The sequence below is a fragment of the Schistocerca gregaria genome, chromosome 3 (genome assembly GCF_023897955.1).
Source record: "Schistocerca gregaria isolate iqSchGreg1 chromosome 3, iqSchGreg1.2, whole genome shotgun sequence".
In the NCBI taxonomy this organism is placed as follows: Eukaryota; Metazoa; Arthropoda; class Insecta; order Orthoptera; family Acrididae; genus Schistocerca; species Schistocerca gregaria.
In genome coordinates, this window is record NC_064922.1 from 754856245 (window position 1) to 754871312 (window position 15068).

Consider the following 15068-nt stretch of genomic DNA (forward strand, 5'->3'; position numbering starts at 1 on the left):
AATTAATCAGGCATCCTTTGAGACCATAAAGGTGCGTTTAGCAGTCCACCCATTTTGGCTATTCCAAATTTTGAGCTTCCGTTTGTGATCCAAATGGATGTGTCTAATGCTGGGGTAGTAGCGTTCCTCTTGTAAGATCAAAATAGTGAATGATGGCCAATAGCCTGTGTGTTGATGAAATTGACATCTGCTGAGATGAAATATTCAGTGCACGAATGGGAAGACTTGGCGATCCTCTTTGCTTTCGAAAAATTCAAGTTCTATGTGGAGCACAGAGAGTTTCTTTCAGAAACCGATAACCAGGCCCTTAGCTGGGTTCTGGCACGTCCCAGAAAGACTGGATGAATTGCTCAGTGGGCGATCCGCATTTCCTCCTTTCGCTTTAAAGTCAGGCATGTTAGGGACCCTGATAATCTGGTGATGAATGGCCTTATTTGGACGTTCTACGATGAGGGAGTGGATTGCAGTGAGCATGCGTGTTCGTTGGATGATTAGGTAACAGGAATGCTAACCGAGGTTCCAGAGCGGTAAGCGAATTTAAAGAGCAAACAGGAAGAGTACTCCGCAATTGCCGATACTAAGCAGAGATTATTGCGTGGAGGACAGGGTCTGGGTATAGCCTGCTTTGCTACAGTCGATGTGGCTAATGCAATCCTAAGATCTGTCTACCCAAGGAGCTGCGAGTGCCCAAATTCCGATATTTCCATAGCACCATGGTAGGCAGGCACTGGGGTATTACACAACTATTGCTAAGATCAAGCAACCTGTTACTTAGCCTGCCCTTTATAAAGACATCTGAACATTACAGGGGGGAGTGCGAAAGCTGTAAGAGCACTCAGCCTAACCATAATTCCTGTAAGGGGTTTTAGCAGTCAACCATAAAATTTTTATCGATAACGTAGGGCCGGCTCTGTCACTAGGAATAGTTATATCTAGGTGGCTGTGGATGCCTTTTCTCGCTTTTTGGCTGGTTCTGAGCATGACAGCGCCCTTATCTGTGTATAATTTGTCCCGGAATTTTTCCACTTTTGGACCATCCAAAACACTCATTAGTGATAAGGCATCTGCCTTAGTTTCCAAAGTATTTAAGCGGTTCTGCTTTGAGGATGCTGTGCAGCACATCACCACTAACCCTTATGATCTGCAGGCGTCTTTTGCGGAGCAAATGAACCATAACCTAAAGGCAGCTATCAAATTTCACAGGGGGAAGTAGGATCTCATGACATCCTGGCTCCGTATCGTGTTCAATGCAGCTCAGCATGAGTCTGTTAAGTCCTGTCTGGCGTCTATTTTTTTGGTTTATCCGTCTAATTCCACCCTCGCTAATCTTTGGTCTATTAAAGATCTCCTCCCAAAGTACGTTGCTCCACAAGCTATACAACAGAACTGGAAGAGGGCTAGGTGGAACATCCTACTTGCACATAGGTGATTGACCCGCTATTATAATCAAGGCTGATGGGAGTTCAAGGCTAAGTTGGGGAACCAGGTGTTCACATGCAATTCCAGCTATGCATCGCAAGGGGGGAGGGGTCTGGATTCGCTAATCGCTCAACCTCTCGTTTCCCGGGATTGTATCAAAATTTAGGGGTTCTGAGCTCTGTGTACCTTCTTTTCTATGATTAGTGCACAAAAAATCGTCGTGAGTTCATGATAATTAGCTCAAGGAGAGCTCGTACCCAGACCTCGGAGGAGGGCTTTATTGTTTTGGTGGGGGAGGCTTTCCTGTGGCATCTTCCTTCTCTCAAATCTCCCCCTGTGCACACTAGAGAACTAGCAGTTCCTCGCCACAGAGAGCACCTTCCAACTAGGGGGCGCGACCATGGAACCATGAGCAGCCTGGTAGTTTCTGTCAGCGGCAATGTGGTTTGTGGCGGCCAGTTGGGCTTGATTCCGCTTGGAGGGATGCGCTGTGTAAGACTCAAGTTTGGTCAAGTTGGCCGGTAGGATTTAGAAAGACGCCTGTTGACACAGCAGTTCTCTGACGTTATTCCTGAGTGGCACTTTCCCGTGGCGATCTTGGCCCTATGTGTTCCATCATCAAAATGTATTTAATTTGTATGCGTTTCTGAGCAGAATCAAGGGGCTGCAAGCCTGAGACGTGGTTATAGTGAGCACATGCTCAGCAGTAAACATGACAGGGTTACAGTATTTAAAAGTGTACAAATGAATGGTGGTAACGTGTGTAGACTTTGGTGGAGGTTGCACCTGCTAGGGGAACTCTTTCCTGATTGAGCACCTGATTATGATAGATTGTGAAAGGGCCTAGTGGTGCCGCAATTTAGAGGCTCCCTTAGTTTGTTCCAGTCTTACGGCTGTTGTGTCACAGAGTTCTCTTGTGGACCTGCTGCCTGTGTGCATCGGCTGCTGACATCATCTGCGCCGAGCTTGCGCTTCCTGTATCACATCACGCCACAAGGAATTAAGTTATATAATTTTGAAATGCGTTCCTGCTGCAATAATTGTAACACTTTGTTTTATACTCCTTTTTTAAAAGAGACATCATTCTATCTCCTGTTTTGATTAATGTGATTTTAATGTTTCACTCTGTTTTTTTAATGTTTTTGGGCCATGGACGACCATTAATAGGGTTGTTAAATTTTCTTCGTATCATCTAGCACTGGCCAGGTTTAAATTTTTGAAGAGCCCTTATAGGCTGTTTAATTTGTTAATTTTTTTCAAATGGTTTTGTTATCTGGCACTACCTGGGTTTAAATTTTTGAAATCTGTCACAGGCTGTTTCTTAATTTGCTAAATTTTTTCTTATACTTTTGTTATCTGGCATTGGCCAAGTTTTTAATTAAAGTGGCTTTTAGATGTAGAGGGAGTATGTTAATGAGGAGGCAATTATAAATAATTGTCTTGATTACCCATCATGTTCTTGGTTTTGTATTAGTTGGGATCCTGTTTGCAGATTTGAATTGTGATATAAGATTGTAGAAAACCAGCTGGTCATCATTATCAGAATAATTAGGCTGCTTGTTAGTAGTTATTTTTTTGTTTTTCTCAAACGAGTAAAATTCAGAGTTCCACTAAATTCTGTTATTTCTTCTTCAAGTTTTATTTAAGGCCCCATGAGCTTGTTTTTAAATTGTTAATTAATATTTTGGATCCATTCTATTTCAAATGTATAAAGTGGCAATAGCTGCTGGGTACATGCTGAAATTTTGCTTAGTTTGGAAAAAGATTCTAGAACTCCAGCTGGTTGCCTTTATCAGAGTAATTACGCCACATGTTGATATTGATAGTTCGTTCATTTCCCAAACATATAAAATACCAAATTGTACTAAATCCTGTTATTTCCTGCTCAAGTTTTGTTTGAGAGCCCTGTGAGCTGTTAAAGAATTCCTCGGATTCACTCTACTTCAAATTTATTGAGTGGCAATAGCTTTTGGCTATATACCAAAAGTTTCATTAATGTAAAACTGGAAATGTGAACCTTATAATCAATTTGTTTGATGTGAAACTGGAACTTTGCGCCTTATAATATTTTGTAGTAAATGTTTTACAAATTGTAAAGGATGTTTACCCAAAGGCCCGTCTAGTACTTTCACGTAATTTTGCTCTGAGTGCCAGGGCTCTATTTGAATTAAACAGATTTTTTGACACCAGTATTGCTGTTGTTGTTTTTGAAAGAAAGTCTTTGGCATTTCAGCACTACAGAAATTGTGCATTCACTTGTACTGCACTTGACTATGATAGTAGTCAACACTTTACTGTATTTACTCACGACACATAGAATACTCGCACAATGCACACAATAGAAATCTGTACACCACAGTAATTACCAAATAGTCGGCCCTTGTGGCCATGCTGTTCTAGGCGCTTCAGTCTGGAACCGTGTGACCGCTACAGTCGCAGGTTCCAATCTTGCCTTGGGCATGGATGTGTGTGATGTACTTAGGTTAGTTAGGTTTAAGAAGTTCTGAGTTCTAGGGGACTGATGACCACAGATGTTAAGTCCCATAGTGCTCAGAGCCATTTGAGCCAATTTAATTACCAAATAACATAAAAACATGAGTCATATTGTCCAATCCAAAGATAAATTTAGTTTTTATATCACAGAGATTCATGAATCAATGACTGCACCCACTCCACATCGTTGTCTATCTTAGTTCCTCATGTCAATGCCCTCTCCCCTGTTTTGGGAGAGCTGTAGCTGGGCAGTTCATGTATGTAGCATATTTACACACATGGTCTGTCGGTCTCTCAGGTGGAATGAACCTGAAAACCTGCCCTCCCCCCCTGGATTGTGGGGTGCCGATAACATACTTTTTTGCCAGACTGCATAAACTCAGTTGGCTTTTCAGTCTGGTCAGGGACATGAATGTCTCTGTGCTAGTCTGACAAGTCCTGTGGGGGATATAATAATCTGGCTTTTTCATTGTGTGGTTCATCTGGACATATTTTGGAGCATGCTGACTTAAGGACGTCAACGAAAACTTTGTCATGATTGTCATTTTTTTCTACTACAAATGTTTTGACACTCCTGTCAAAGACCTAAAGGGTCCCATGTATGGAGAGGAAAGAGGTGATATAGCAGCGTCATCTCTTATCCAGACAAACTCAGTTTTGAACAAGTATTCCTGGAAGAAAATTGGTTTGTCTTCCTGTCGTGATAGATTGTTAGGTTTAAGGAGTTGCAAGTGAGTTTGCAGAGTGTGTAAAAAACTGGCATAATTGCTAACAGACAGATTGGAAGGGGGAGAGGGCTAGAAAAATTCGCCTGCTACTTTTAGTTGTTCTCCATAGACTAACTGAGCAGAGAAACGTCCTAAGTCTGCTTTAATTACTGCACAGAGGCCCAGAAGTACTAATGGTAATGCTGTCGTCCAGGATTTCATTTGGCAGTCCAAGACAGCCTTTAGAGCGCGCTGCATATGCTCTACCATCCCATTGCTCGCGGGATGGGTGCAACATCGAGCCCATCGACGGCAATCTGTCTGCATTCCCTGACGAACAACTCTGGCTGATACTAGCTATTACCTTGGGTATGCTATGCTGCGAAAGGTGTCGAAGACTCAGCGTCGGTACTTTGCTGTGCAGTGGCAGGCGCTCCAGGCATAGGTCCACAGATAACGGTTCTAAGTGCCACTGCAGAACGAAGGTGTCCTTACCTTGTTCTGCAGCTACGCCAGACCAGTTAATGATAGAAAATTCCACACAGTTACGAAACAATGAAGTACATGTCTGGGAAAATTGGGCAATGAACTCTACTAGCGAATATGATGTGGTGAATTGAAGTCGGTAATGTTGGAATATGGAAGTCAGAGGTTTGTGATCCGTGAAAATTGTAAATGCTTTCACTCTAGGAATGCTCAGAAATGTATGACTGCTAGATACATGGCCAGGAGCTCTCTGTCAAACGTGCTTCATTGTTTCTACTGTATGGACAGGTTTTTGGTAAAAAGCCAGAGGTCTCCGTTTTGTTGCAACATACTGTTGTGTCACAGCACCCAGCACTGTAAGGCTTGCGTCAACCCATAAGGCGATTTGGCGGGTTCTGAACAGGATGTGCCAACAACGTAGACTTTGCCAATGCATCTTTTAGGTCGCTTTATGCAGATGTAGCTTCAGGGGTCCATGGAACCTTCCTGCTACTAGATGTGTTTTACCAGTGAGCAGTTTGTTAAGTGACTCTTGCAGCTTTGCTAAATGTGACAAGTATCTCTGTAACAATTTTACCTTTCCATGAAACGTCTAAGCTCTTTAAACGTAGAAGGAGGGGGCATGTTTACAATATCTGTCACTTTTTCCCGAATAGGTGGGATACCATGGAGTTGGGTTGAGTTGTTTGGGGGAGGAAACCAGACAGTGAGGTCATAGGTCTCGTCGGATTATGGAAGGGTGGGGAAGGAAGTCGGTCATGCACTTTCAAAGGACCCATCCCAGCATTTGCCTGGAGCGATTTAAGGAAAGCGCGAAAAACATAAATCAGGGTGGCCAGACGCCGTATTGAACCATCATCCTCCCAAATGTGAGTCCAGTGTGCTAACCACTGCGCCACCTTGCTCAGTGGGGATAGCATGGTGTGATATGGTGTAGCGAAGCAACTTTATGTCTCCTTTTGCAAAAACGTAACACCATAGCAATTTAGTCTTTTGAACAAACAATACAGATGCTGCATGTGCTCCTCTTTGGTTTTTGAGCACTCTTACACATGTAGCAGAACACAAATGGAAAACTGTGCAGGCCCGTTTGCGTGAAATGCTGCCTGATTTGTGCAGCGTTTTGCAGACCAAGAGGGGACAGTATTGTACTCAAAAAGACAGCTGTCTTTTCTTGTCTTTCCGAGCCATAGGTATTTGTGAGATCGCCTCAGCACAGTTAACAATATTAAAATTGCAAGCTGCTTCTAGTTTACCATTATAGTCAGCTACGTGAGCCACTGGGTACTGGTCTGTGATAGTGCAGGCATGCCAATCCCTGTGGTCTCCACAGATTCTCCATGATCTGTTTTTCTTCTTTACCATTTGCAGTGGGTCTGCCCCTGCACTGTTTGATGTTGTTACTGCTACATCAACAACATGATTTCTCAGAGGCAAGTGCCAAGATTGGAAAGCCACTGGCTGACCCAGTGTTGTCCTAATAAAATGTTGAGTGGGCTGACGTCTGCTGTTCTTGTCCAACCTTGGATTCGTCAGTGCAGGCAACTCACACAGTAGCTGTTAGCCTAGGTCGTTGCCTGATATGTAGGTTGCCTTGGAGAAGAAAGAGGGGAAAGAAGCTTCCCCACCATCTTTCACTGTAGCATTGCACTGCAGCTGCGATAGTTGTTCAAGTGTTCCATCCAACTCTTTTTGCGGTACAGAAACTGTCCTTCGCTGTTTAACACTTTTCTCTTGTAATTCACGAGCAGTCGACCTATTCACAGAACGCAGTCCTTGTATTCCAGAAATGTGTGCTTCAAGTAACTTGCAGATCTCTCTCAATTCCGAATGCTCGTTTGTCTTGTGTCAATATGTGTCTGCTCTCTTCTCGTGTAACGCACACGTGTGCGCTCGGCATGGATATGGTAGAGATTTCAACTGCTCTATAACTGATGTGGAAGACTGTGGTAGCTTGGAAATTTCGCACGACCGAAAACGGCAGAATCTCGCAATAGCGCACCGAAGCGGTTGTGAGTTCGAGAGAAAGGTATTTGCAGTAAGGATCGATGCGCTAATTCTGGCACAACTCAAAAATCAGCTCCCAAAATTGCCCATTCACTTCAGCTATGAGAAATGTCCATATAGAGAGGAAGTTGTCATCTACTTCTAGAATTAGCGTTTTTTTCCTGTATGTTCATACTGCTGAATTGTTGGCAGCTGTGAGAAAAGGAACATCTTAATTTTTCCAGAATTATTCGACATTTTTGGATAAACATTTATTTCTGAACCAGTGTTAACTAGGAAAAGTGCACCCCAACGACTGAAGAGAATCGTTCAGCGTGACAGAAGTGTAACCTTTCCGCAAGTAGCTGCAGATTTCATTGCTGGGCCATCAACAAGTGTCAGCATGTGAACCATCCAACAATACATAATTGATAGGGGCTTTTGGAGCCGAAGGCCCACTCCTGTATCTTTGATGACTGCATAACACAAAACTTTCCACCCCATCTGGGCTGGTCGACATGAACATTGGACTGTTGATGACTGGAAACAAGTTGACCGATCGGACGAGTCTAATTTTAAATAATATCGAGCAGATGGACGTGTATGAGTATGGAGACAACCTCATGAATCCAAGAACCCTGCATGTCAGCAGGGAACTGTTCAAACTGGCGGAGGCGCTGTAATGGTGTGGGGCATGTGCATTTTAGTGATATGGGAACCCTGATATTTCTAGATATGACTCTGACACGTGACACATATGTAAGCATCCTGTCTGATCACCTGCATCCATTCATGTCCATTGTGCATTCCAACGTACTTTGGCAATTACAGCAGGACAATTCGACACCCCATACGTCCAGTTTAAACACTTCCGGTGGCAGCCAAACTCCACAGACGTGAACATTATTGAGCATATCTGGGATGCCTTGCAACATGCTGCTCAGAAAATATCTCCACCCCATGTTACGCATTTGCGGACAGCCCTGCACGATTCATAATGTCAATTCCCTCCAGCACTACTTCAGACATTAGTTGAGCCCATCCCACGTCATGTTGCAGCACTTCTACGTGCTTGCAGGGGACCCACACAGTATTAGGCAGGTGTGCCAGTTTCTTTGCCTCCTCACTGTATGATAGTAGTCAACACCTCAAGGTGGATTCACATTTGATGTAACGTCACTGTCATGCCCATCACATGAAAAGATTCTCTCTGCAGTAGTAGCATTCACATACACCATCAATTGAACATCACTGACAGATCACATTACATCATGGTTTCTCAGGAGAAATGTTTCAGTGGGTTGTAGTGTGGCCTATTTTAAGTACATAGTGTGAACTAATACCAAAATATTCCACCTGATTGCTATTGCAAAAAGGTTTTAACATGTACTGGAAGAAAATGTTAAGTCAAAGTATATTATTTACAACACTTAAGGAATACATTCCATAATAGACGATACATATCTTGTTCAATGTGCTTTACTCACTGGAGGTAAAGCTGATGCGGTATACAGAAGTTTAAAATACGATTTGTAACAAATTAACGACGAACAGCAGGTAGAAGAAATATACGTAAACATAGTTCAAGTATATTAAACAGTCCATCTAGACGTACCAAAGGAAACCATCAATTTCTGTCGATGTGATATTGGAAGCCTAAATCTTGAATTTCTCCCCACAATTTTTATTTGTACCTTGCTTCACATGTAAAAAAAAGATTGGTTATAGAACTATGACTCCTACTCTTCCAACTCCTTGTAAAGACTGCGAAACTCTCCTTCATGGTCTGATTTTTTGCTATCTGTTTTTCGACATCAAGGGCAAAGCAATCTTTGCAGACTGCTTTAAACTAAATTTTTGCAATTTATGATGATCTACCAAGAACTACGAAGTAGCGCCTCCGGTGAGTATATGTTCGTTTGAGCAGTTGCCAGACAGCGCCAGACAACAGGCTGTACTGTTCATGCGCAGCTACCATGATGTAGGCAGCCCATGCCTGGTGCTGTTCATACGCTTTTCGTCGCATTTAAATGTGGAATTTAGTGTGTAGTGGGGTATCATGTGACCATTTGCAGCCCTGAGGCATGTTGTTGAGAGGATGTAGGGATTTGTACCTGGAGCAATTGTTTTATCAAGTCTACTCAGATAAGGAACGCAAATAAGGAAGCAATTCTTGGCGTACTATTCATTTCAATCCTAGACTCCACAGCTAAGATTACCATAACATTTTGCTATGTAGTGACTTTCATAGATTTTTTTTTTCAATTATTACTCTGCAATTTTGTTAAGTTGCATTTCTAATCAGGTTTAAGTCTACACAGCACTGCAAAAAGGTAGTAAAAAATTAAAAAATAGTTTCTTGTGTAGCTCACACCAGAATAAAGGACAATAAATTTCATGATTTCAAAATGTGCAAACAATTAACAAGGTTATCTGTGAGGCAAAGAAACTGTACAGCTGACAGTTTATATTCTACTCTAGGAATAAATATAAAGCCATTTGGGGAGTTAAAACGACAAAACACAGTATGCTGCCAGTCTACAATTTAGCATAGAATGGAATTCAATAAATTTATGATGTAAACACAAATTAAGAAATAACTTTATGCCTAAAGGAATACTATAGAAGTGCCCTGTGATCGAACTACACAATTTCACAGAAGGCAGATTTGTAAAATTCTGCTATAGCTGTCAATATATTTGAAACAAAATATTTAGTTGAAAACTGCTGACAAAAATTTGCCTACTTAGTCAGCTTCAAGTCAATAATTACGTATGTTTGCACATATATAGCATTAAGAGATCTTACAGTGTCATAAAAGGAACAGGACATCGAACACTACTCCAGCAGCATCGGAATTTCATAAACCATACTAAAATGTTTCATTCCGGTCTAACTGCACATTTCTCTGTCCAGATGCACTCTGAAGTACCTGATATTCAGCTTTACTATGTGGTTTTCGTGATACCAATTTTCTTGGAGGTCTACTGCTGTATTATCATGTTTGGTTCTTTATTATGGTATAATGTCATTCGGCCCAGAAAATGGAAATATGCACTTGAAATTGAACGAAGCTGAAGGTATCTAATAATGCGAAATGAAACACTTCGTTTCAAATAAACTAAGTACCTCAGCGGAAAAAATTAATAAAAGCAAATTTTTCTACAAAACTGACAGAAATAGCTTCATTAAGACATTAATGTGGAAATAATATAAAATCAGAAAATTGAAACTACTAACTTATTTTGGTCTTTCATGATCATGAGAATGGATATTAATTCACTCGATGGCTCCCGGCCACAGAAATCTCTTTTGTTTTCATTTGATATGGGAGCTGTAAACGAATAGACCAGCAATATCACAAAACATATATATGGGTCACATGGAGACGCCCCTCTATAACTCAGCTTGCTCTGCGCATGCTTGAATCTGGCAGCTTGGTCGCGCCGAAAAAATTATTTCGGGTAGCATCTGGCTTCTTGCTGCTACTGCTCATACGGCAAACAGCCACGCCTCAAGTAGCCAGAAGCGGGAGAAGACACTGCTCGTAAGCGAATTCAGCTCTTCGCATGCGCACGAGCCCGCTGGCAACTGCGCAAATGAAAGAGTGGTGCTATAAACCAGCTGTAACGTCACGGCGTCTTCTGACCGTCGATGTTCATAGACGTGACGGTGACGTTCCCACAGGTGTGAATCCTCCTACACATACAATAGGCATCCATCGCACACAACAGAAATCTCAACACCATATTACTTACAAAAGAACACAAAAATACAAGTCACATTATCCAATAGAAAGATAAATTTATTTTTTATAACACAGCTATTCGTGACGCAATGATTACACTCGCTTCGTATCGATTGTGTATTTTAGTCCGCCATACATTGATAATCTTTGGTACAAACAGAAGTATCTTTATTTTTCACATTGAGTTCTTTTACGTATAGCGTGTGCGGTGTGGTTATTAGGAATAGGGAATCGGAAACCATCTGTAAGTTTTATTTGTTAAATTATCTATATTGTGTTTTGAAGAAATTTTTGTATAAGTGTCTAGTGGATTAGATATCTCTGGTCCTAAATTGTCTGTTTTTAGCAGCTTGCTACATTGTGTAATGGAACGGCCACTTGGTCATCTTTAGTGAGCTTATTAATTCATCAGTGTTATCGTTTGCAGATTAACCATGAGGAAAATAATGAAATCGGGTAAAATCGTAATCGTCCTAAGTGGACGTTACGCAGGAAAGAAAGCAATTGTCTTGAAAAATTTTGATGATGGCTCATCAGATAAACCATTCGGACATGCTCTCGTCGCAGGCATTGATCGTTATCCCAGGAAAGTACACAAGAGGATGGGGAAAGCTAAGATTCACAAAAGATCTAAAATAAAGCCATTTGTTAAGGTATGTCCAATGCTTGTATGTGTGTTCAGTATACGCAGTTAATCATGTCGTACATAGTGTTGAATTAAGAGTGCTCAGAGATGACGATTTGAGGGCACCTCTCTTCCCGCATGTATTTATGTAGATGTCCCTTTTTCGAAATGTGAAGTCTCAGATACTTAAGTGTTCTTTAGTGTGTCGGCATTGCATAGCGAGTAAAATACTAAATACTGGCATTGCTATTGAAATTTTGCTTAGGATGCGCTATGAAACTGTGGCTTGATTTTATTTTGTGTGAACGTCTGTTCACATACCCACACTCTGCAATTGCCAAGTGCAAGTAAAATTTTCTCGTAGCGTGTGCAGGATAAGATTTATGTAGGAATTTCAAATTGTAGCTCTTTCCACACCAGTTTTGCAAATGCTGTTCCGTCAGAAAAGTATTAAAATGATCACTACTGCCCTTTACAAACATGTAATTTGTCATGTATTATATTGTTTGAAGTTGTACTGATGTTTTCACCATATTTTAGAAAGTTGTGTATGTAGCCCCTGTTGCTTAAATTCAGCTGGCATGGAGGCCACATATACCTACAACCGTTAATTCAAAATAATTGATTAGACATACACCCTGGAGGACTGCCTCAAATAATGTTCTGCCCTAATTGTACATTTTCTCCTTATCTGGAGAGAACGTCAGTTTAGTTACTAACATTTGGGACCTATGGGGGGTGGGGGTAACAGACTGGTAAAAGTGCACATTGCTTTCCTGTTGCTTTGTGTGATGTACAATGGGAAGTGAATTGAGTCGTATGTAAGTAGCTGATCATATTGCTCATTTGTGTACTTCATAAGGGAAGCTTCTTTTTGCACATCTAGCAATGTAAGCTGAACTGTTAGTTCCCACCCTAAAACTACCACCTTGAAATTTATTACTTATATCAAAAGAGAAGCCAAATATCCATGACATCAAAGTTTATGAACATCACGAAATCGGTATCCACTTTGTGAGTCTTGATGGATGTCATTTGTTTGTGATATTTGAAAATATGTTGCGGATTGGGATCTGAACCTGTATAAATTTTGATGTTGCACAGCTGAAGGAGTCAGTCCTGGTTCGTTAAAATGTGAATGTTTCACAATATTTACAGCTTGTCATTGTAATGTGGAGATTCTATGTAGACAGACATTGTTACCATAACTGTGTAAATTTCATTCCTGCTGTTTCCAGTCACAGCAGTGTAAACTGTGTTCATTAGGTCTCAAAATATTGGCTACATCTGCCATGGACATGTTTGGGGATGAGTCAGATATTTGACTCCAAGAGTAGGTAATTGGTGTTCAGAAATACCACACTTCGTTTCTACATGCGAAGGTTGTGGGTGGTGGCTGCAATAGGGAGATAATGTTAGACTGAAGACCACTATTATTTCATGATTTTTCACGAGTAAAATTTTGTCATCTATTTAATACCTTGTAGGTTTTTATACATAAAAGAATGTTGAGAAATAAGGTGCTAGGCATCCATTTTGGAGACTTGTTGTAATCTTAAGTTCCTTTGCATGCCCAGATAATGGAATTCCACTTTAGGAAATAGAAATGCTGAGGAAACTGTATTTTCTGTAGCATTGACAGCAAAACACACATTCAACCAATCACGTCCTAAAACTTGAGCTCCTAACAGGCAACCGCTTTTGGAACTTGACATACTTAGCATCGAGAGTTTGTCTCCTGTGAAATCTGCTTGAATAGTTTGTCCACAAATGTCAAAATATTCTGCAAAATTTGCTGTATTTAGGTTTTCATATGGTGACCTAGCCAGTTGCTACTCGGTATGCCTAAGCCCAGCTATATTGCATTATTTGTGAGTTGGCCCATAATTTAGGTTTCAAGTTTTAGTAATGTAATCACAGAGCTTAAGTCCTTAATTGGGAATGAATATTGGACTTATGTACTTGGAACAGTAATGTTTTGATGTTAATTTGCTGTTGTGAGCCTTCAGATCCATTGCATATATGTAAAGCATCCTATATAAATATGCTGGTATACCATCTGTTATTTCTTTCATAGCCTTCGCAGTTCATTTCTTGTTCACTTCATTTAACTTTACATAAAAGTTTACAGTGGTTAATAGTATATTTAGATTAATTTGGTGGATATCTTTTGCCTCAGTGTTAAGAAATATAAATTCAGCATTGAAACAAAATTAGCCTTAACTTTGTACTGTATGAAACAGTCATCTTACTGGTAATAATTGAGGAGGAGCCTTTTACTCTGCTGTGAAATAGGTGTGCTTGTAGGTCAGAGATTCCAGTGAGGGGAATTCAGACTGTTGAAAGGTATTTGTAGAGGGCTTATGAAACAGTTAAAATGTGCTATCCTCTCAGCTATACATGGTGTCTCAGAAATGTTGACAGTTAAAGGGGTTGTTGAGGATATCTTCTGGTACGAATCAAGTGTAAGAACCCATGTCCAAAACATCAGCCAACAACAGGTGTGGTGTGTGTGCCACTAGACTGCCACTTTGGCAGCAAGTGTGACTCTGTATGCTGATGTACCATAGGTATTAAGTCTCACAGTTTTGTTTGTTATTTAGCGATTGTGACTGATCACAATTGCCAGTAGAGAAAATTGAGCTAGGTGAAAGAAATGGGAGATTTAAATTTGAAAAAGTAGGAACTGAGAATGTGTGTGGTATGGAAATACTATCTTAATTTAAAACATTGTGGTGATCATGTGTGAAATTTCATTGTTTTTGTAAGTTATTACTTGGTCAAACTGTTTTGATTTGTGTGTAATGGTTTTAGAAAATGACCTGTAAAATGTTTATAGGTTCTGAACTACAATCATCTTATGCCTACACGATACACACTAGAATTGAATCTTAAGACATCTGTTAAGGACCTTAAGGACCCCATGAAGAGAAAGAAGGCGAGGTTTCAGACAAAAGTCAAATTTGAAGAAAGGTAAGAGAACACTGCAGTTACTTAACAAATGAATTATTCGATATTCTGTATGTAAACATTAATGCAAGTTTATTTTTTGCAGGTACAAAGCAGGCAAAAACAGATGGTTCTTCCAAAAGCTGCGGTTCTAATTGTGTTCTTGGAAATTTGTGTTAAATAAATTTGAAACCACAATTTGGTCTTCTGTATTTTTAAATACTTAATTCACACATTTTACAGTATTGATTATGTAGGTTGAGATGAGTGTACTGAGAGATAAGTGCAGTGTGGGAATGCTATTGAAAACTTGGCACAGTAGTGGAAATTAGTTACAGGTGGATGTTGTTGAGTTCCTTAAAGACAAAACATGGGTGTCCCAATTTTTTTTACCCACGCAAGATTGTAACTCCTTCACTTTCTTAAATCAGATCAGTTTTCACTCAAAAACTGATACTAGTTTGGCCACTGTATTTATTAACCCTAGGCACACCAAGCTATTTTAGGTTACATGGAGCACCAATCAAGGGCAAGTTCTGCCCATGTTAACAGTAGACTATAATATAATCATGTAATACACACTTAAGTGATTGTTTCCAATGTGAGATCAGTAACATAAGTATTGTTTGGAGCAAGCAGGGTTTCCAAAACTGTT

General features: G+C 40.5%; 1 protein-coding gene across 1 annotated transcript; it reads left to right on the plus strand.

Moving 5' to 3' along the window:
• Positions 1-10980: 10980 nt before the first annotated feature.
• On the plus strand, positions 10981-14611 carry LOC126353932 (60S ribosomal protein L27). The gene is made up of 4 exons (XM_050003194.1): positions 10981-11083; positions 11267-11492; positions 14304-14437; positions 14520-14611. The coding sequence occupies exons 2-4, from the start codon at positions 11274-11276 to the stop codon at positions 14566-14568; spliced, it is 402 nt and encodes a 133-aa protein (XP_049859151.1). The 5' UTR covers positions 10981-11083; positions 11267-11273; the 3' UTR covers positions 14569-14611.
• The last annotated feature ends 457 nt before the right edge of the window (positions 14612-15068 follow it).